This window comes from Hippopotamus amphibius, chromosome 7, assembly GCF_030028045.1.
Source record: "Hippopotamus amphibius kiboko isolate mHipAmp2 chromosome 7, mHipAmp2.hap2, whole genome shotgun sequence".
NCBI classification, from domain to species: Eukaryota; Metazoa; Chordata; class Mammalia; order Artiodactyla; family Hippopotamidae; genus Hippopotamus; species Hippopotamus amphibius.
Window position 1 is genome coordinate 8,304,809 of NC_080192.1, and position 22,539 is coordinate 8,327,347.

The following is a 22,539-nucleotide window of genomic DNA, read 5'->3' on the forward strand; positions in this document are numbered from 1 at the left end:
CACACCATGAGGAAGCCAAGGCGGCAGGGGACGCCAGCACTCGGGGCCCCCATGACGCCCGCCTCAGCCACCCAAGCGTCAGGGGGGATCTACCAGCACGGACGCCCAGACTGCCCCCACGCGCCGCAACCCCCCAGGGAAGGCAGGACCCGACCACCCACCTCTCTTTTTGCAGGAAGTTCCCAGTCCTGAGAGAGGCTAAAGGCGAAACAGCAGAGGACGCTGGAGGCAGAGGGAGAGGGAGGCTGTCAGCTGCCGCAGGGGGCTCGACCCGCCCCTCGGCCCACCCCCTGGGCCTGGCCTCCAGGAGCCCAGCGCCTCCTCACCGCAGCTCGCACTTGATCTGGACCCAGCCGGGGCTGCGCAAGAAGGACCAGGGCTGGTACCACTTCTCCACCGTTGGCAGGCTGGAGCAGAGCACCTCCAGCCACAGGTGCAGGACCTGCTCGCTGGGGACAGGCAAGGCGGCTTTGGGCAGAGGGTCCTGAGGACCGGGGCGGGGCTCCTCCAGCCGCACCCCCAACCTTCCTCCGCTTGGCAGCCTCCACAGGTGACCCCACCTCCTTCCTCTCAGTCACTCTGGCTCTTCCCCATGGGGAGACGTGCTCAGGGACACAAGGTCCCTGTGGTCCCCACTCCCCTCAGTCCCATCACAGCTCTTCCTGCATCTGGGACTCGCCCACCGCCTCCCGCCAGGCCCAGGGGCCTCGGTCCCGCTGGTCAGTCCGGGAGCAACCTGCCCACTCGCCAGCCAGTGGGCCCACAGCATGTTCTGAGCTAGTCCTGGGGACCCGTCCCCCCTCCCCAGGTCAGAGCAGCCTGGAGGCACCCCCTCTGCTGGGTGGCAAGTCCAGAAACACTACACTGAGCCCGGCCCAGGTCCAAGCCTTGCACGAGCCCACGGCCCCGCAGACAGGCACCCTCCCTAGTTTGCAGCCGTGTCTCTGGTGAGCCTATGCTGCCCATCTTGCTGAAACCTGTGCTCCACAAAGCCCGAGTGCAGCCCCCCAGACCCAGCAGAGGCTGCTCTCACGCTGGAGGGAGACCTTTGGGAGCCACCCTGGCCACCTTCCACCTCTGTCTGCCTGGCCCAGGCTCCCCCCTACCCCCCGCCCCCTCCCAGCAGCGGCGCAGACACTCACTTGAGCCCCACACAGATGAGGGAGCGGAGCTTGACGTCCATTTGTGCGTGTGCGGCGTCATGGGTCACGTTAACGGACTGCACAGCCTGAGGGGGTACAGCTGTCACTCAGGTGTCCCCAGCTGCCAAGCCAGGCCTGTCCTGCCCACAGCCCCACTTACCCGGTAGAGCAGCTCCTCTGGGGTCAGGACTTTGCCATCTTCATCCAACCTGAGGGGGGACCAAAGCTGCCAGCGCTGCCCTGTGGGCTCGGGCCACTCCCTCTCCCTCCGCCACCCCCACCCCCAAGCTGCCCGGTGACCCCACCAGGAGGATGGCCCTGCCAGGAGGACGCCAGGGTGGAAGCTGGTTACCTGTACGTCCTACACAGCACTAGGCGCGAATACACCGAGTCGAAGTCTCTCTCAACCTCCCGGCCGGCTGCCTGGGGGCGGGGTGAGCGTCAGGGACAACAGGGTAGGTACCAGGTCAAAGCCACAGAACCCAAATGAGCGCACATCAGCACCCACCAGCTCCTGCCACCAGCTCTGTGGGCCCCAGGGGCTCAGGGAAAAGGACTGACTAACCTCCTCGATAAATAGCCAAGGGTGGCAGGCACCCCCAAGCAGGGAAGGCTTCTTCAGTCCGTGCTCAAACAGGGCCTTAAGGGCTGGGCAGAGGGTCCCTCGCACGAGGTCCGTGACCCCCTCCGTCACAGCATCGTCCCCCGCGATGGAGTACTGAGGGTGGAGGACGGGGTCTGAGAGGCCCCAGGCAGCCCCTCCCTGTCCTCACGGCCGCTGCCACAAGCCGCACACGCTGGGGACGCAGGCCCGGCCAGGAGGGTGCAGGCCTTGCGGGGCAGAGGCAGCCGCTCCGGGGACGGGCCCGCCCCGTGTGCCCTCTCACCTCCTTGCTCCGCTCATCCAGGACTTCCACAAACTTGGCTGGAAACCAGCCTGTGGGAGAAGCACCGTCTGTGAGGAGCGGGCGGCCCGGTGTTCTGACGCTCCCCCCGCGGAGCTGAGGACCCGCGGGTGATGGAGGCCGCTGTCTGAGCAAACCCTGCAGCCACTGCAGCTTCCCAGCCGGCCCGCCCGCCTCCCCCCTCGCCCAGCGCAACGCGGGACCAGATGGGGGTCTCACCTCTCAGGCCGTTCAGTTCCCCCACCCAGCAGTGCTCGTCCTTCTGGGAGACGATCTGCAGAGGAAAAGGGCGGAAGCACAGCTCCGGTTGCCTGGCTCCGTCTGTCCTCAGCCGGGAGCGAGGGCCTGCCCGCGGCACCCGCTGCCCGCGCACCGTGATGATGTCGTTCTTGCGGAAGCCCAGCTCGTCGTCGTCGTGGCGCTCGAAGTCCAGCAGGGCCTTGGCCCGGCGCGGGTGGCCGCGTGAGCACGCCACGTAGTTCTCGTGGTCCCGCTGGTGGCTCTCCATGCTGTAGTCCGGGGTCAGCTCCTGGGGTGGCAGAAAGGCCCACCCCGGGGGGGCGCTCGGGACGAGCTGGGGAAGGGGGCACCTGGCTGAGCTGCGCGCACGGTCTGGGCCCGAGACTCACCACACCGCAGTTCTTGGGGTCCGTGCACTGGAAGTGGCGCGCCACGCGTAGGATGGCTTCCCGCAGGTCGGCCACCAGCTCCGTCTGCTTGATGTTCTTGGCTTTGAGCGCCTCCAAGTCATCGTCCCCTGTGAGGCCCAGAGAGTGATGGCGGCCGTGGCCCAGCCCACCCCGCCCCGACTCCAAGGAAGCGCAGAGTCCACACGGGGTGTGAGGCCAGGCGCCCTGGGTCTGACCCCCTGCGCTGCCTGGCTCTCGGAGCCCAGTCCAGTGCGCGGCTGCCCGCACAGAGTTCTCACCAAAGAGCAGCGATGTGATGCCAGACCTCCTCCGCTGAGTCCTGCGGCGGACGACCTAAGGATGGGAAGTCAGGTCAGTGGTGGCCCTCCCAGCGCCCCTGCCCGGGGTGGGGGGATGGGGGGACTAGAGCAGAGCCCTTCCACGCAGAGGCCCGGCCAGCATCTCACTTGTGTCGCCTCCTCTGACATGGCCTCTGAGGCCGGCTCTGAGGGTCAGAAACAATTCAAAGCTGGGTCTGTCCTACGCCCCAACGAGGTGGGTCCCAGCAGAGACAAGCCAAGGCCAAGGCGGCGGGTCCCTCCACAGGGGCAGTCTGGCCAGGCCGGGCCCTGGGTGCTGGAGGGGGCGGTGCTGAGCTAGGGCCTCCTCCTTCACAAGCCCACCTGAGAGAGGTTGGCGGTGGTGCCGGTGCCCAGGAGCTGGCCCTGGTCGGCCAGGAGGTAGGCCAGGTGCTTGCGGCGCTGGGTCTCCATAGCCACGTCAGTGAGGGAGCCCGCCAGCCGCATGGCCTCCCCCAGCAGCAGGTCTGCGTCCTCCATCTGCGACGGTATGTCCGACAGCGTGTTGAAGATGGAAGCCGAGTTCTCCGACTGGATCAGCTCCTCCTCCTGGGCCATGCGAGGGGCGGGAGATGGGTGTCACTGCCCGGCTGGCCCCAATCACCAGCCTCAGGCACGTGTGACTTCCCTAGATGGTTAAGCTGAGCACAAGGAGGCGCTGCCCCAGGAGAGACAGCCCCACCCCCACCAGGGCCTCTCCGAGGAGCCGGTGCTCAGAACACACGATGCTGAGGCCTGGGCTGGAGCAGAGGCGGAGGGAGGGCGGCCCCCAGCAGGCACCCTGACAGCGTGCCTGGCGCACGGGGCCGCGGCCCTCACCTTCAGGCGCAGCATGCCCAGCGTGGTCTGGAACAGCACCAGGGAGCCCTCGTAGAAGAACAGGTCCCAGAGGCGCAGCAGCAGCCTGATGTGCACCACGCTGGCGAAGGCCGTGAGGAACCAGTGCAGCGTGATGAGGGACAGCTCTGCGGACACACACCGGGGGCCCAGGGCTGCGACCAGGGACGGCTGGCACGGAGCAGCCAGAGAGGAGGGCCGTCCCCCGGGCACACAAGCCATGGAGGAGGAGGAGCGTATCTCCTAAAAAGCAGCGAGAGGCCGCACCTGCTCCACGGGCAGGGAGGAGGCAGGGCATCAGGGAACTTCAGAGAATAAGACAGCAACGAAGGCGGCGTGCGTGGCCGTCATCGGGGACTCCTTTCTTTCTCCTGAGCTGCCAGCTACCCTGTCCTCAGCTGGGTCCTGAGGCCTCAGACGTGCAGCACCTGAGCCAGCGCTCAGGACCCCCTGACCCCAGAGCAGAGGTGGCTTTGGGCCCTTACCAATGTCATGCTCCTGGAGCAGCTTGTCCAAGCGAGGCAGGTACTGGACGATGAGGTGGCGCAGGACCCGCTGGTCCGTCTGCACGCCCAGCAGGGTGGTGCTGAAGTAGGAGGCAGGGAGCAGGTCCTCGATGATGGTGCACATCATCCAGAAGGCGTCCTCCTCCTCCAGGAACAGCAGGAGGCAGGCAGCCACCTGGCCAGGGCAGGCGGGTAAGGGGCCTCTACCCAGGTCTCCGTGAGCATTAGCAGAGGCACCCTCTCCGGGGTGACCAATTCGAATAAGGTGGACTCTGTGGGGGTCACACCACTGACCATGTGCCTGCCTCAGGCTGGGAACCACCGTATTTGGCAGGCTCCCCACTGCTTGGGGGCCCCTCTTTCACCCACTCCCCCCGTCCTTCTACCCCTCCCTGGGCTGTGCTCACCATGCCGGTGCCCTGGCAGTAGCCGATCTCTGGGTAGAGCCAGGCCAGCGCGCGGAGCACCCGGCGCAGGCGCGGCACCCCCACGCTGCTCACGTGTGCGAAGCAGGCGTTGCCGGGCATGGTGCGGAGCAGGTCCTTCTCAATCTGCCGGCAGCCCGCCCACAACAAGAGCCTGTGAGGTGCAGCTGCAGGCCCACAGCCTCTGCACCCCTGACACCGAGACCCCCGGGAAGGAGGCCAGGGACCCCTGCGTGGGGCAAACCTCGGGTTGGCTTCTCTCCCAGGAATGGGGACTCCTCAGGCCCTGGGTCAGCGTTACCCTCCTCCCTTCAGGATCAGGCCAGCTGCTGTGCAGCTGACACCACGTGATGCATGGGGGAGCTTCTAAACATAGAATTACAGATTCCTGGGCCTCAAGCCACAGCTATGGAATGAGAACCCCCAGAACGAAGCCTGGAAACCTGTATTTAAAATCTCCAGGGGATCCATATGTGCATGGGGTTTGGTGGCCTTTGTGACAACCCTCCCCCCCCACACACCTCCCCCGCCTCCATCCGACAGGGGAGCCAGGAGGAAGCAGGCTCCAGGCATACTTCTGCGGGTGGAAGGACTGCCCAAGGCTGCCTCACGGCTGCTGAGCTCTCCCCGCAGGGGGCTCTCTCAGGGGTACCCGGTCCCCAAGTCTCACCTGCTTGGCAGCAATGGTCTCGTCGTTGGAGCTGTTCTTCACGATCTCTCGGTAGGACAGCTCGGAGTTCCTCTTCTTCTGCAGGGCCCCGGAGAGCCGCATCCACAGCTGAGGGAGGGGAGCGCGGTGCTCAGTCCCCGGGGGGCCCCAACCCCACAGCCCTTGCAGCCCCCACCTCACCTGCGGCCTCATGCTGTGGGGGACGCCGGCCAGCACCAGGGAGCGGAGCTTCTCTGAGCGCGGCAGGGAGACAGCAATCTTGTCCCAGGTGAGGTCCCCCACGTCGTGGTTGTGGGTGAACTCCAGGTGGGCCTGCCAGCGCAGCCTCTGCGGGGGGTCCTCCAGCAGCTGGCCCGGGCAGGGGGCACCTTCTGCATCTGTGGGGGAGGAGCGAGAGCGACCCCCACTGTCTGTGCTCCAAGAGCAGAGGGCAGAGCTCTGGGTCCACTGCCCCAATGTCAGCACCAAGACCCAGGGCCACCTTTGCAACTGCTTCCCGTGGCACCCCAAACAGCAAACCCAAGCTCTTCACTTTCTCCCCCAAACCAGACCCATGAGCCCACCCTCCACCCCCATCCCTGGGTGCTGAGGCTCCTCCTCCTTCGATCACAGGCAGAACGTCGCCCCTCCCGCCCTCCGACCACAGCCCGTCCCTGCCACCATCTCGTGTCTGGATGGGGCAGCAGCCTCCTCACCCGCCTCCCCACCCTGCCCTGCCTCCCTAGAGGCTGCTCACAACCCCGTCCCAGCTCAGAGCCTCTCATGCAGACACAGCACACGACCCCCGCCTCCTCGCCCCTGCCCCCTCCACCTCAGCTCTTCCCCACAAACCCACTCCTGCCTCAGGGCCTTTGCATCTGTTATTCCCCTTCCAAGCCATGCTCACTGCCTTGCTTCCTCCCTTTCTCTACTCAAATGTCTCCTCCTTCACCAGCTTATACAGAACCCACCTCCCCTCCTCTCCCAGCCTCGAATTTTCTCATAGCTCTTTTTGCCCCCAGCATATATTTGTTTGTTTACTGGCAACTCTCGAGGCTAAGACCACCCCTGGCTCTGCTTGAGGTGCTGGGAATGTACAGTGGTGCGGGGCCACCCCACAGTCTCTGGGTGCACTGGCCCCACAGAGCCTTGTTCTTACTCATCCTAAAGCCACACCCTCGGCCTCCGCTTTCTGAAACGTCACCTTCAGTCAATTCACATACAGTAAAGTGCACAAACTTTAAGTGTACACTTTAAGTATCAATATACAAATGTCTAAACACTGACAGTCTAAACACTGTCCCCATCAAGATACAAAATACTTCCATCATACTAGAAAGTTCCCCGTGTTCCTCTCAGGCTCAGCTTTCAACTTCTAAATATCTGCCTGCAAACTAAAGAACACGGAAGATTAGTCAGAAGTGGGAATATGAGTGACCTGAAGATGTTTGGTCTCAGTCAATTAACCGGTTGGTGACAGGCTACCCTGGGTTCTGACAGACGGCTTCCCAACAGCCCAATTGGCAACAACAGGTGTCTTTACAGTAGAAAACAATGGAAATGGCCTAGGGGCCCACTTACAAAATGGTTATAAAAATATGATGACAAATCTATTATGATGGGATAGTACGCAGCCACTGGAAAATATGCTTTAAAGAGGTTTTAACTGACAGAAAAAATGCTCATGGAATAATGTTGACATATAAGAACAATATAAAAACATGTATGTGATATCATCTTAGTTATGGAAAGTACATATGGATACACATAAAGCCAGGAAAAGAATACACTGAAATGTCAGCTGTTATCTTCAGCTTGTAGGATTATGGGTTAATTTGTTTTAACCTTTATATTTTGATGTAGTTTTAAAATTCTCTATAAGGAACATTACTGCTTTTATTATCATATGAAGATCAATAAAATTAATCTTAAAAAAAACAACAACCAGAGATTCCCTGGTGGTCCAGTGGTTAGGAGTCAGCACTTTCACTGCCGAGGGCCTGGCTTCAATCCCCGGTCAGGGAACTAAGATCCTGCAAGCTGCACCGCGTGGCAAAAAAACACGAAACCCCCCCCCCCCCCCCCCCAAACCGCAGACAACTCCATATACTTATAACGGCATCACTGTCAGATGTGGCTCTGTCCTTGATTCTGGAACATCTGGGTAAAACATCCAGAGCCCAAGACCACAGCAGCATAATCAGTCACCGGAACTGGTCCTCCCCAAGGACATGGGCGAGATTACATCCGAGGGGCTCAGCTCAGTCTTACCTTCCTTGTCCATGCGGAACCCAAACTCGTCGTAGAACTCTGGTTGCTCCACTGCCTCTTCCTTCTGGACCCAGAAGTAGAAGAGTCATCCTGGGACCACCCGCACTGCTGCCATGCCTCCCAGCCTCCCGGACTCAGACCAAAGGCCACCCTTCCTTGAAGCCTCTGTGGTCATCACTCAGCTACAGGGGCCACGACCCTTTCAAATTCTCCCAGCGCTTTCCTTGTTTTCCTCAGAGGTCAAAGATAATAAGATCAAGGCAAGAAACATGAGAGCAGAGTGCCATACTTTTCCTCCAACCTGATGCCTGATTCATAAAGGTCTTGGAGCTAAGATGCCTCTAACCCTGAGTGAATACAGGGAGAGCAGCTCCCCACCCGGGACACCTGCAGCAGGCAATGGGTCCCTCTGGGTGCCCCAGCTTAGGAGCAGGGCCGCTGGTGCCTGCTGGCTGACTGCTCTACCTGCGTGTACTTGGCCAGGATCTCCTGGGGCCACATGCTTGGAGTCAGGGCTGAGAAGGGGCCGCTGGCAGAAGGTATGTGGCTTCCTAAAACCAAGGAGGACCAGGAACAGGAGATGAAGAAAATGCAAAGCATTCAGGGGGAAAATGCAAGTTGAGACACCCCCTCTCCCTTCCTACCCCTACCCCCATACCCCTCCCCTCCCCCCAGTGCTAGCATTAAAGGACTGGACCATCTAGAGCGGGATGGATGGGGGAGGGGAGAAACCTAGCAAAGTGCAACTTCCTGGAGGAAGGAAAGGAAGCCGGCAGTGTGTTACTAGACACAACCAGACTCTGTCTCCTTGCCTCTCCTTCTACATGCAAGTGAGGATTTATGGGCTAGAAGGAGAGCACAGGGATTCAGGAGAACTGAGGAGAGAGCTGCAGTAACTCTCCCAGATGCTCGCCAGAAGACTTCCTTCACCTCTTACCTGGCGGCCCATGTGACCCTCGAAGTTCCAGTCCATGGAAAACAAGCCTGCTTCCCTCCCACCAGCGGCAGGGGGTGGGGGTGGGGTCCTCCTGGGTAAGACCCCCCTTCCCCCTGGAGAGCCTGTCACCCCTTTTCCAAGCCAGGCCCCTGCCTCCCACCTGACATGGTGCGGAGAGGACAGGCAAGTCTTCTGCAGATCCAGACTTGGGAATTTCCTATCCTAATATCTTAAAGCTGGAAGGCTCCTCAAGCTTCATCTGGTCCAGAAACATCTGCCCTGGTAGGAGTGCAAAGGGGAAAGTCATTTAACGCAGCCCCTCTCCTGGGAGTCCTTTCTACCTGACTCTGATTTGCTGGCCCAGAGGCAGCAGGGAGGTAAATCCTGGCCACTGTTTGACAGGGAAGGAAAAGTCACACTTGAAAGAAAAACCCTCCGGTTCTGAACATTTCATCTGAGAGGATACGCTCTGAAGAAGCTACAAAACTGTTCTTATCAGCAGCTCGGTGAGCCAAGAGGAGGGTCTGCTCAGTTCCCATCTGACTAAGGAAGGATCACACAGACAGACTTCCTGATGCTCTACGCTCAGGAAAATGTTTCTTAAAAAAGAAAACAAAAAACTAGCCACCACCAAAACTTCTGTGAATAGGTGCCTCTGAGCCAGAATTTTTGAGGAATCACTTAGGCAGAACACTTCTGAGTTAATACCGCCACTCACTCGATATCGACACTTCCACTTTATCCGCCAGTCTGCTTGACCCCACTTTCCAGCACTAGGAAACAGCAATCTAACTAAATCTCTCCTGTCACTGTTTACACCCCTGCCTCTCTCCTTTTTTTGTTCTCTCAAAAAGTGACTCAACAATAAAAAGACAAATAGCCCAATTTAAAAATGGGCATAAGATTTGAATAGACATTTCTCCAAAGAAGAGATGTAAGTGGCCAATGAGCAGGTAAAAAGGTGCTCGACATGATTAGTCATCAGGAAAATGCACATCAAAACCACAATGAGACACCACTTCACACCCACAAGGATGGCTATCATCAAAAAGACAATAATTAGTGTTGGTGAGGATGTGGCGAAACTGGAAGCCTCATACACTGCTGGTAGGAACGTAAAATGGTGCAGCTGCTGGGGAAAGTACTCTGGCAGTTCCTCAAAAGGAGAAACATAGAGTTCCCATATGACCCAGGAATTCCGCTCCTAGTTATTTACTCACAAGACGTTAACGCACATGTCCACACAGAAACCTGCATTTGGATGTTCACAGAAGAATTACTCATTATAGCCAAAAAGCAGCAACAACCCATACGTCCGAGAACTGGTGAAGGGATATACGAAACGCACAGGACATCCATACAGCAGCGTATCACTCAGCTTAAAGAGCAATGAGGTGCTCATAACACTATGACACTGGTGAGCTTTAAAAACACTGTGCTCATTAAAGAAGCCAGTCACAAGAGGATGAATACTGTATGATTCTATTTAAATGAAATGTCCAGAAGAGGCAAATTCCTGGCCACAGAAAGTAGATTAGTGACTGCCAAGGGCTGGAGGAGAGGGGAAGGCAGAGTAACTGCTAATGGGTACGGGGTTCCTATTTGCGGAGATGAAAAGTGTTCCGGGATCAGAGAATGGTGATAGTTACATGACAGTATGAAATACTCAAACCACTGAATTATACACCTTAAAAATAGTGAACTTTGTAGCATGTGAATTATACCTCAATTAAAAAAAATAAATAAAACAAGCCATCGACTGAGGTGTCAGCACTCGGGGCTCCCTCTAACTTCCTGTTTCTAACCTGCTCCCATAAGAACTAGAAAGAGCCTATTATCACCCACTTGAACTTCAACAGAAGTGCAGTTTGGGAGGTGGCTTTCTCAGCCTTTTTCTGAATATGAAGCCTTTTACTTCTAACTGAAATGAAAGGAAAGTAACATAAATGGAAGGTAACAATGGAGATGTGGTTGAAATATCTTAGGACAAGTTGCCTTCTGGGTTTTGGAACCATATTCACCTAGACCTAGACTTCCTTTTGCCATTTTTCAGGTGATGAGAGCTCAGAGGTGACAGCTGTTGACCTCGTCTCCTCTGTGCTGTCTGCTGCTGGGAATTCTGGGTAAACAAGAGGGTCAAATGAGTGAGAAAGAAGCAAAAAAAGGAAAATCAAAGAACCAAGGGCACTGTGTACGAGGGCACTGTGAGAAGACATCACCCCCATGGACCCTTGACTCCAGCAAATGCTGGAAAATGGGCACGTGAAAAAATCCCAGTTCTCTCTAAAGACACACTTGCAAATGTGGGGCCCAACAGTCAGCTTGTCCCAAGGGCAGCTCAGCTGGGTCACCGACCTCTACTCCTGCCCCCAGACACACCCTGACCAGGCCACATTTGGACTAAATGCCCATTGTGGAGGCTTCAGTGTCCACCCGGGAAGGAGCTCTCCTGCTTCCAGACAAGCCCTGCTGAGACACAGATGGCAGAACCCGCTTCCCTAACGGGCCAGCCACCCTAGACTCGTCTGTCTGTTCTGTGTGAGGAAAACGTAGCATCTTCCTTCAGTACGACAGGTATGTGGGGCCTGGTTTGACTAAGAATTCTGTGCTGGATGGAGCCCGTAGTTTACATTAAAGGGACTGAGCTAGAAGTTCTTCAAATCATGCATTCGATGCACACAGCATATTTTGCAGCACATTATCTCTAGTCCTCACACACGAGAAAACAAGCCTGGAAGAAAGACTGTACGTGGACCCATGCATGGTCTCCCACATGGACCCTGGTAACTATGCCTCCTGCACCACCATGCTCCCCCCACCCCCGCCTAGTGAGAGGATGTCGCTCGGCCACCAGCTTGACAGTGCCGGGAAGTAACCCCGCGCTCGGCCATGCGCCCGCTGGCCTGGAGCCATGGGCGGGCACACTGTCGTGGCACCAGCCTTAGGTGGGCGAGGCTCCCGACTGCAGCCTCTGCCGCCTTCGTGCAAAGGGCGGACGGCGCCGCGGTTAACGTGCAGCCCTCTCCAGTCAGAGACGTGGACTCAAATCCCAGCTCTGCGGCTCCCTGCTTGCTATAACCCTGGACACAGTCACGTCACCTCTCAGAAGCTGTTTTCCCCTCCACAGGCTGGAATAACCACGTCTCACAGTGGTCATGAGGATAAAGTGAGAACACAAAGAGCCCCAGCACACTGATACACAGCAAGTGCTCGGGAAGCATCAGGCGGTTAGCAGGAGTCCTCATAATTTCCAGAAAGTTACTGCTAATGTCTGGGCCCTCCACCCTGAGATTACTCAAGGCCATGTGATACTGCTGATATCCAGCCATTAGAACCTGTAAAAACAACAACTTCGTATGTTCAAGGTAACACATGCCAGTTGAGATCATAGAAAGACTCCTCATCATCGACGCCTCAGAGGTGGTGACTTGGCTGTTTCTTCCAGGAGGGCAAAGAAAGTGTGGAGGAAGCAGGTATAGTCTGTAAGTGGAAGAAAGGAACTATCCCTGGCTGTGGAGGACTTGAAGGGGCTGGGAAGACCATTCTCAGTACGCAGCTCCCTTTACCGACCTTGGCTTGCCCCCTACTCATTCATTCATTCAACAGTTACTGAGCACTGCCACGAGCCATGCATGGGGCTAACGGTTGAGATGAACATTGAAAAACCAAAGTCCCAGCCATGGTATCGCAGCAGAGAATCAGACAACAGACACAGAAACAGCTGTGTCAGACAGTGCTAACTACAGTATTTTGAGGAAAATAAAGCAGGGTAAAGGTATAGGAGTGTCAGGAAAGAGGGGCGTTGTAGCTAACGTGGTCAGAAAAGTTCTTTGAGGATAAGGTGACATCCAAGCAAAGACCCAAACAGAAGGAAGTGGGAGACCAAGTCCTGTGGTCCTGAGGGAAGGAGAATCCAGGAGCAGGAGCAGCAGGGTGAAGACAAGGTAGGAACAGATGAGGCAGGTGGAAGCAGCTGCAGGGCAGAGGAGGGACTGGGTAGGAGGTGGAGGAAACACGGTGGAGGCTCAGCTGGGTCAGAACTGGACCTTATTCTCGTTACAGGAGGTTTCTGAGCAGAGGCAAACCCGAATCTGACTTAGGAGTTAAAAGTCCCCTCTGGCTGCTGTGCAGAGAAGACTGCAGGGCAGCAGGCGGTGACGCGGTAGGAGTGATGCTGGCTGTGAGTGGGGACAGTGAGAACCGGTCAGATCTAGATATATTTTAAAGTCTCTGCAATAATATATCTATATGCCATTTCTCTCACTGACTGTCCCTGAGTCCCCAAGCTCCCAGAAGGAGCCGGAAGTGATACTGCTAATGTGGGTGGGCAGGTTTTTCCAGCCTCCAGTCGCTATGGAAACCTTCCTGAAAGCAGCCATCTGGGAGCTGGCTGAAGTAGCCACGTCACTGGCGGCCCTGCTGTTGTCACAGGGGTACTGAGAGGCAAAAACTTTTGAAAAACAAGAAATATACTGCAGGTAGATTAAAAGAGTATCATCTTTAATTTTTAAAAATGCCTTTTGAGCCAGTAACTATTCTCCTGGAAACTTATCTTAAGGAAATAATTCAATAGAAGCAAAAAGGTATGTGCATGGGGCTTCCCTGATGGTGCAGTGGTTAAGAATCCGCCTGCTAATACAGGGGTCACGGGTTTCGATACCTGCTCCAAGAAGATCCTACATGCCATGGAGCAACTAAGCCCATGCGCCACAACTACTGAAGCCTGTGAGCCTAGAGCCCGTGCTCTGCAACAAGAGAAGCCACCACAATGAGACGCCCATGCACTGCAACAGAGCAGCCCCTGCTCTCGGCAACTAGAGAAAGCCCGCGCGCAGCAACAAAGACCCAAGGCAGCCAACAAATAAGTAAAATTAAATTTTTAAAAAATTAATTAAAATTGAAGTATAGTTGATTTACAGTGTTGTATTAGTTTCTGGTATACAGCAAAGTGATATATATATACATATATATATTCTTTTTCATATTCTTTTCCATTATAGGTTATTACAAGATACTGAATATAGTTTCCTGTGCTATACAGAAGGACTTTGTTGTTTACCTATTTTATATACAGTAGCTTCTATCTGCTAATCCTAATTTATCTTACCCCTGCTTCCCCTTTGGCAACCATAAGTTTGTTTTCTATATCTGTAAGTCTGTTTCTGTTCCGTAGGTAAGTTCATTGGTATCCTATTTTAGATTCCACATATGAGTGATATCCTATATATGTCTTTCTCTGTCTGACTTATTTCACTTAGCATGATAATCTCTAGGTCCATTCATGTTGCTGGAAACGGCATTATTTCATTCTTTTCTATGGCTGAGTAGTATTCCATTGTATATATATACCACATTTTCTTTATTCATCTTTCAATGGGCCTTTAGGTTGCTTCCATGTCTTGGCTATTGTAAATAGTGCTGCTGTGAACATTAGAGTGCATGTATCTTTTCAAATTAGAGTGTTCTCTGGATATATGCCCAGGAGTGGGATTGCTAGATCATTTGGTAACTCTATTTTTAGTTTTTTAAGGAACCTCCATAGTGGCTGCGCCAATTTATATTCCCACCAACAGGGTAGGAGGGTTCCCTTTTCTCTACAACCTCTCCAGCATTTGTTATTTGTAGTGTTTTTAATGATGGCCATTCTGACTCGTGTGAGATGATACCTCACTGTCGTTTTGATTTGCATTTCTCTGATAATTAGTGATGTTGAGCATCTTTTCATGTGCCTATTGGCTATCTATATATCTTCCTTGGAGAAATGTCTATTTAGGTCTTCTGCCCATGTTTTGATTGGGTTGTTTGGTTTTTGGTTTTTTTTTGTTACTGAGTTGTGTGAGCTGTCTGTATATTTCGGAAATTAAGCCCTTGCCACTCACATCGTTTGCAAACATTTTCTCCCGTTCTGTAGGTTGCCTTTTCATTTTGTTTATGGTTTCCTTTGCTGTGCAAAAGCTTGTAAGTTTGATTAGGTCCCATTTGCTTTTATTTCTATTGCCTTGAGAGACTGACTTAAGAAAACACTGCTACGATTTATGAGAGAACTTTAATTTTTAGTGGTGAGGGTGGAAGTCCAACTGGAGTGAGTTGAAGAAGAAAGAAAAGTGGAGTCATCATGAAGACAGTATGAGATTTCAGCCATTTAAAAATATATATATATATAACACACACATGTTGAAGGTAATATAAAAAGGAATATGGCTGGTTAAGTGGTAGGAGTATGCAGCTTATTAGTTTTGATTTTAAATGTTCTCTTTTTTGAAAAAGTACAGAGGTATTACTGTGTTTAAAAATAATTCTACCACATCAAAAACTGTACATGAATGTTCACAACAGCATTATTTATAATAGTCCAAAAGTGGAAACAAAACAAAAACAAAAAACCAAAAGAGGAAACAATCCAAATGTCCATCAAGTGATGAATGGATAAACAAAATGCATACACCTACACAATGGAAGATGATTCATCCATAAAAAGGAATGAAGTACTGACACACGTGCCAACACAGATGAGCCTTGAAAATATTATGCTCAGTGAAAGAAGCCAGTCACAAAAGACCACACAACGTATAATTCTATTTATATAAAATGCTCAGAACAGGCAAATTCACAGAGGCAGAAGGTAGAGTTGCCAGGGGCTGGAGGAGGGGGAAATAGGGAATTACTACAAATGGGTATGTGGTTTCTTTTGGGGGTGATGAAAATATTCTGGAATTAGATAGTGGTGATGGTTGCACAACAGTGAAAATACTGAAAACCTCTGAATTGTATACTTTAAAAGGGAGACTTTTATGGTACATGAATTATATCTCAATTTAAAAAACCACACTGTAAGTACAGAACACTGAGGAATAAGAATGTGTCCTTCTTGAGTTTTCTGAGGTCCACAAATGAAGCCTGAACTTACAAGAGCTGTGCAGTTTCTCGGTATCCTGCCTTCCTCTTCCTCTCACAGAGCTACTACTTACCACCTCAAATATCCATCTCCACAGGGATTTATACAAAACCATAGAAAGCAGAAGTGGAAAAAAAAGGTGCAAACTATTAGAGATAGCTTATATATAACTGTGAAAAGGATTCCTTTCTCTCTCATTTGTAACTAACACTTTACTAACACTGCTCAGCATGAATCTGACATCTTAGCAGCAACTGTGAAGTCAGGAATTCCCTAAGCTGCTAAAAGGTAAAGTCTGTCATTTTTCAAGTTACTGAAACAAGATTTCCCCTTAAGTAACACAGTCTAAGTAATCACTGGAAAAAGAACTGACCACACTTTGAAACCACGTTTCTAAGCCAATTTTTTATTTTTTAAGGCTAAACAAAATCCCCAGGTGTCTGACTTCACATGGGGTTTCAGTTGCTTTCCAGTACGTTGAAGTGAAATACTCTGCCCAAAGCAAAAGCCACTAAAAGCAGTTTAAAGGAAAAGAGATGCTTATAAACCAGGAGACCAGAAAAGTCCATCAATTTGCAAGACAGGCTCTAAGGGGGAAAAACGCTATTTCCAAATCTCCTTGTACAGATATGCCTCCCTGTCCCCTGAGTTTTCTCCACAGCCTGGGCACTTACTTGGTCCCCAGCCACACCTGTCAGAGCATGAGGCTCGGGGTGCTTCTTCCCAGCACTTCCGGGCACTTTGCACAGGACCACTCTTTTCCACTGAGAACATGAATGACAGACTTAAGTGGTAGTGGGGTAAATGTAAGCTAGAGGTCAGAAGAAAATCTCTGCTGCACAAACACAGTCACTGGGTTTATCATGGGAAGGGAAGTTTGGGACTCTCCTCTGAGTTTTGTAATTATACTAACATAATGACATTAACAGAAATCAGAATTTTAAAAAATTCTACCACAAGTTTGCCATCTCAATAAATCACATTTTCTTCTTTCCTATGCTTTCTTTTGGTTTTTCTCTACAAACGTATACAGTTCTTATATTTCAGATTTGAAAATACTTTTCTCTACTGAACATTAAATTATCAGCATTTCCCCAGTAATTATGCAGTCTTTATAGCCATATGTTCTATAATTTACTAATGTAGTCATCTGTTGATATAACATTTAAGCACCTAACAACAATTTTTGCGATAAGAACAGTGCTGTGAGGAACCTGCCCTTTGAAGATTTTTTTAAATGAAGGTAACGCATCTGTCTTGTTTGGGAGAGGATTTGGATTTTAAAAAATGTGCCTCTTCTACTCTATAGTGTCAGCTTTGTAAACAGATATCAACGAATAGATTAATAATTATTGGTATTAGAGTTTAATATGCTGCTACTTGAAGCAAGATAATTAACCTAATGATCCCTAAAGTGAACCTATAATTTTAAATATAATAGCACAGTGGAAAATTACTATTTCAATAGCTGGCTCCAGAATGCTTCCCAGAGAGGAGGTTTATCTTTGGAAAAATATTTTGATAAGCTCCTTAAAGGCGGAAGGTAAACCTTGAAGCCACAGATTAGAAAAGGAGAGATCAATTGCCTAGCAAAGGACGAAATTTGGAGGTACGGGAAAACAGAAAATAGGGGTAGCCTGGACTACAGAGGGGAAGGGAAGAGCACTCCAGAGACGGGTGAGGAGCTGCATCCTTCAGGACAGAGCGACCCACAAGGCAGTAACACACTGCAAGCCTGGGAGTGGGGAGGCCTTGGGGGTGGACCAAATGCCTCTTAAGAAAAGGACAACGCAAACCCCAATTTAAGTTACTACACTGTGGCAAGACAATGCCTCTCTGCCAGCCATACCTTCCGCAAAGCCTGCTCTGCTCATAAGAGCCGTGACCGTGGTTTGAGGGGAAAATCAAAGGAAGGTCTGAAAGTAGGACACTAATTCCTACTTCATGGGTTGTTATGAGGACTAAAGTTAAATTTGAAAAACCTGTGGGAGGGTGCTGGCCTTTTCACATATTGTGGGATATAGGGTTTATGTCCATTTTATTGACATTTCAAGATAAGTGATTTAGACTGATTATGTAATGCAAGTTTTATTAGCTTATCTTTTTTTTTTTTTTTAGAAATTTATTTATTTATTTATTTAGGCTGCACTGGGTCTTCACTGACTGGGGGTTACTCTTCATTGCAATGGCTTCTCTTGTGCTGCACGGGCTTCAGTAGTTGTGGCACGTGGGCTCTGTAGTTGTGGCTCATGGGCTCTAGAGGGCAGGCTCAGTAATCATGGTGCACGGGCTTAGTTGCTCCACTGCATGCTGGATCTTCCCGGACCAGGGACTGAACCTGTGTCCCTGGCATTGTCAGGCAGATTTTTAACCACTGCGCCACCAAGGAAGTCCCTCTTCTTTATTTAGGCACATAAAATAACCTTTTTAAAAATACAGGCTACACTTCAGCAATACCATGGAGTTTCAGTTCCCTGACTTCACAATATTTTTCCTTCTCCCTTAAATGATCTCCATCAGTGCTCCTCAAACTGCAGTGTATCAGAATCACCTGAAGGGCTTCTTAAAACCCAGACAGCTGGGACCAACCCCCAGAATTTCTGATTCTGCAGGTCTGCAGGTCTGAGTAGCACTTGAGAATGTGCTTTTCTTATAAGTTGCCAGGCGACACTGATGCTGTTGGTCCAGGGAACACACTTTGAGAACCGCTGAACTGAAGTCCCCCCCCCCACCCCAACCCCCGACCACTCTTTGGAATTTTAAGCTCAGATGTGACCTCCTCTAATGCCTTCATTTCCAACTTCCATGCCCCCTTCCTCCCTTCATGACAGAATTAATCACTGTACATACTCCTACTGCTTCTTATTTCATTCTGCAGGCGTACTGTGATTTATGGATGTACCCATCTGCTCCACATCCAGAACCTAGCCCAGTGCATGACGTGTGGCAGGTGTCTGATGAATAGAGGCAGTACCAAACTCCTGGAAGAGCCCCACAGAGCAACAAGCTCCTTCTCAAGTTCCTGTGCTTGGCCCCTTCTGCTCCGGCTGCTTGCAATGCCTCCACTTCACCTGACCTCTCATTCTTCAAGCCTCCACTCAGGCATTTCCTCCTCCAGGAAGCCTTCTCTGACACCACCCCCCTTGCCTGTGACTTGTGTCAGGTGCCCCTATTTCTCTATCTATAACATATCATATTTATATATACCATATTTATCTTAATAATAGCCACCATTCACTGCAGGCTTTCTAAGTGCCAGGAACTCCAATAAGCCAGGCTGGATTAAAACTTTGAGAGGCCCTTTGGTCCAGCAATTCCCACTTCTGGAAATTTATCCTACACTTGAGAAAAATGACTCATACAAGGCAACTCAGCTATGTTACCTTGGTAACTGATCAAGGTAACTCAGGTAACTGACTTTTGCTATGTTTCTAGGAAATGCCCAATGTCAAGTTCTTTCAATTTTCACTCCTGTGTCTCTGCTTTATTAGTGCCCTCAGCACATGTCTAGTGTACTAAAGGGTCAATCCAGCACTGCTGATGTGCATTAGATCCAATGAAGACATTTTAGATCTTACCACACCTGACCCCTCTGTAGCATCTCCTGCCTATGACCTCTTCCTCCTCCCTGAAGCACTCACTTCTCAGGGTTGGTGTCATAACCTTAGGTTTTCCTCCTGTCCTTCTAGCTCTCCTTCTTAGTCTACTTTCCAGTTCCTCCTCCTCTGCCGATTCTTAAGTTGCCTTAGTGATCAGTCCTAAACCCTCCTCTGGTTCTCTGTGCCCGTTTACTCTTGGCTTCATTTAACATCTACAGGCAGATGAGGCCAATTTCTATCTCCAGGACACATTTCTCTCTGAACCTCAGGCTGCCACATCCAACTGCCCACTGGGCCACTCCTTCACATTCTTCAAAGTTACCACATGTCCCTGGTGAACCCTGCCCTCCTCCAGCGGTCCCTGCCTCAGGAAGCTGGCATCACTACGTAGCCACCCACTTTCTCCAGCTACAACTGGGCATCGAGGTCAATGGAGTCCCCATCTCTCCACCTCCACCCTCCAACTCTTAGGCCTTTCCTAATGTTTTCTGAAACTTCCTTTTTCTCTTCAGCCTACTGCTACTTTCCAGTTTGGGCTGTGAGCATTCCTCCCCATCACAGTTCCTGTAAGTCTCCCACTGGGATCTCTCCCTCCAGTCTTGCCCCCGCCCTCCCCTCCATACTCCATCTACTCTCTACCCGGCACAGAAATCCTTTTACAATGCAATGGATTATATCCTTCTCCCTGTAAAACCCCTTTTCTTCCCTCTGGCTTTTGGAAAAAAGCCCACATTTGTTGGCTTATAAGACTGCATGAGCTAGTAGTCCCTGCTGGTCATTCCAGCCTCATCTCTCAGCCCTTGACACCTGCTCGATGCTCCAGCTGTAGCACCCTTCTTTCAGATCTTGGAATCCACAGCTTTCTCTTAGTGCATGCTGCTAAATGAAGCAATTACCCCAGTATGGCAAGAAAGTCTCAAAATTTGAGTCCCACCAAACACTGTGATAAAACAGCTAGCGGCTCTCATCTTCTAGAACTGGCACCCCCCTCCAGTCACCCCAATCATTCTTGTTGAAAACATGCTTATTATTCTCATTATTCTTTATCTCCATAGTGAAAAAGCCATCCACGTTCTCAAACTGCCTCCTCCCAAACAGGCATCAGCAAAAGAGCAAAACGACCCAGGAATCAACTCCACTTTGATCTCCACTCCTGTTCCCACAGGCTTACAGCTGGGGTTGCTTCCCCTTCCCTGAGTCAATATTTTCTTTGTGACCAGAGATAGTGTTCCTTTAGGCAAGATTTAGGCATGACTGTACAAGGCAGAGCACAGACTGGAAACAGACGAAGGAAAGAGGATCCTCCCCCCAGAAAGCAGGAAGCCCAGGTATGGCTCCCCCTTTCCTGCACAGCAGCACCACGAAAATGAGGCTCTCCTGTGCAGACTTCTGCACCAGGCCCACCCACTCTAGGTCTTCCTGTAAAATAATCACCCAAGGTAATCTGCTCACCTCCCTGAGTACCTCCCAGGATCATTCCCCTAAGATTTACAGCCTGGAAATACCTAGGTTGTGATAAGGAGAGCAGAAGCAAGGTACTGCATGGACCTTCTGTCATTCCCACAACCAGGGCTGGGCAGCAACGCCCCCTTTATAAGTAAAAGAAATAATGGGTAGCTAACCTCAACTCAACATTCAGGTAGCTCTGAAAAATGTAGACAAGAGTTTTTGAGGAAAATAAAGCTCCTTGAGGGCTTACAGGCAAAAAAAGGGCGCCGAAAAATTTACATTTAAAGCTTTATATTAACATAGGAGCTTAGGGCACTTAAAAGGAACAGATCATAATAAATACAATTAACAAAGTCCTTATTCTTCATATAATTAAACCATAGAGATCAAAAAACTATCTTTAAGTCACTTATTTGGCCATACCATCTATATTACTGGAAATTTTTCATTTGCAAATATGAAAACACCTACCTAGTAACACCAAAGTATGATAATACAATCCTATGTACTTTGTACGGAGGTCTAACCACTGCCACAAAGAGATACATGAAAGAAGGAAAAGTAATATTTATTGAGTATTTACCACACTTGCTAAGCAGTCCCCATTTTACACTTGAGAAAACCTGGGCTCAGAGAGGTTAAGCATCTTGCCCATATCAAACAGTCAGTGAGTCAGAAGCAACTCCTAAGTGGTCGTTCTCTACCACACTGACTAGTACAACTGAGTGGTCAATTCTGCAGCACAGTGTTCAGGGTACACACAGAAGCCACTTGAGCGTGTGTAAGAACAATGCACCTTAACTTGGGAATGGAGCCCACTGGGAGCCAGGCAGGGTTAAAACATGACACAAGCAACTGTATTAAGAAACAAATTTCTGTGAAAATTCCAAATTAAATATAAATTAGGAGAGAATCCCCACACTACAAGAGCAAATGAATTTCTTTAACACGCCTGCACCTACATTTAGAGATCATTAGCTTCAGTACTGGGTGCAGAGCAAAGGCTCTTAGAACAGTGATGAATGATGTAGTTAGAAAGATCCCTTGAGTTCATCTCCCTCCTACTTTTTTTCAAAAGAAAGAAACCAAGGCCAAAGAGGTCAAAAGACTGACTTAAAGCCACAAAGAGAGTAGCTGACACAGCTGGACCAGAAGCTAGGTCTCCTATTTCCACTATCCCAACCTCAAACTGAATCAAGAACTTGGGAACAAGGGAACAGGCAAATTGGATTACACTCAGACCAGCATCATTATCACCAGAAATCCCAGTAAAGATGTCAGAGTATGCTGTCCTCCTGCTATTGTAAACCTTACGGTTAGGCAGACCACACCTTTTTCTTTGATGGGTCTGCCTTCCATTAAATAATCTGCAATATTTTTGGTAGATCTTTATATTTCATACTTAATACTGCTGATTTAAACAACCAGGTCCATACACTTAACTCCTACATCATAGGAATGACACAATCATTTTGAACTGACACTGAAACCGTGGCCTTGTCCACTCAGCACAAATTCTCCTTGGGCTCTGCCCACACTCCTCCTGACAAAGTCAGGAAACAAGCTACATGGGTTATTTACTTTCACTGTTGCTTAGAGACTTTCATTCTTCTCTAACTGACCTGACAGACGCTTCTTCCGTGCTTTCAAGCCTTTCCCACGTTTCTTCAGACCCACAGCCGCTCCCTGCTGCGGTGCATTCCTAGCTGACTACCCGGTTTCCAGCCTTAACAAAGCTGCAGTCATTCGGCTTAAACTTCCTCAATGTCCTCCTCCTCCGTGTCAATACTGCTCAGTCTTTTCACTTCTTTTCACCTTTCCTCTCTTTGACCCGCCCTCTCCAGGGAAGAAGTAGCCTCCCTCCCTTCCCAGGTTAACTACTTCACCCTCAAAAGCCTTTCAGTCCACCTCCTTGACAGCATCTTCAGTCTCTTCC

General features: G+C 50.9%; 1 protein-coding gene across 9 annotated transcripts in view; it reads right to left on the reverse strand.

Annotated features, from left to right (window-relative positions):
- SGSM3 (small G protein signaling modulator 3) overlaps nt 1–22,539 on the reverse strand; it is a 28,950-nt gene that overhangs the window by 772 nt on the left and 5,639 nt on the right. For 2 of the 9 annotated variants that reach the window (XM_057740484.1, XM_057740489.1), the window contains exons 2-22: nt 10,682–10,779; nt 8,821–8,939; nt 8,189–8,274; nt 7,724–7,787; nt 5,654–5,850; nt 5,474–5,581; nt 4,786–4,929; nt 4,358–4,553; nt 3,855–4,000; nt 3,360–3,584; nt 2,976–3,030; nt 2,677–2,804; nt 2,421–2,576; nt 2,267–2,321; nt 2,030–2,079; nt 1,708–1,860; nt 1,495–1,565; nt 1,303–1,351; nt 1,143–1,228; nt 327–359; nt 162–222 (exon numbers count right to left, since the gene is read on the reverse strand). In XM_057740484.1, the coding sequence (XP_057596467.1) occupies nt 162–222; nt 327–359; nt 1,143–1,228; nt 1,303–1,351; nt 1,495–1,565; nt 1,708–1,860; nt 2,030–2,079; nt 2,267–2,321; nt 2,421–2,576; nt 2,677–2,804; nt 2,976–3,030; nt 3,360–3,584; nt 3,855–4,000; nt 4,358–4,553; nt 4,786–4,929; nt 5,474–5,581; nt 5,654–5,850; nt 7,724–7,787; nt 8,189–8,274; nt 8,821–8,827 (2,070 nt within the window). In that variant the 5' untranslated portion in view covers nt 8,828–8,939; nt 10,682–10,779. Of the gene's footprint in view, nt 1–161; nt 223–326; nt 450–1,142; nt 1,229–1,302; nt 1,352–1,494; nt 1,566–1,707; nt 1,861–2,029; nt 2,080–2,266; nt 2,322–2,420; nt 2,577–2,676; nt 2,805–2,975; nt 3,031–3,359; nt 3,585–3,854; nt 4,001–4,357; nt 4,554–4,785; nt 4,930–5,473; nt 5,582–5,653; nt 5,851–6,785; nt 6,847–7,723; nt 7,788–8,188; nt 8,275–8,820; nt 8,940–10,681; nt 10,780–22,539 lie in introns of those variants that run through there. The other 7 variants (XM_057740481.1, XM_057740483.1, XM_057740482.1 and 4 more) reach the window with 6 other exon arrangements.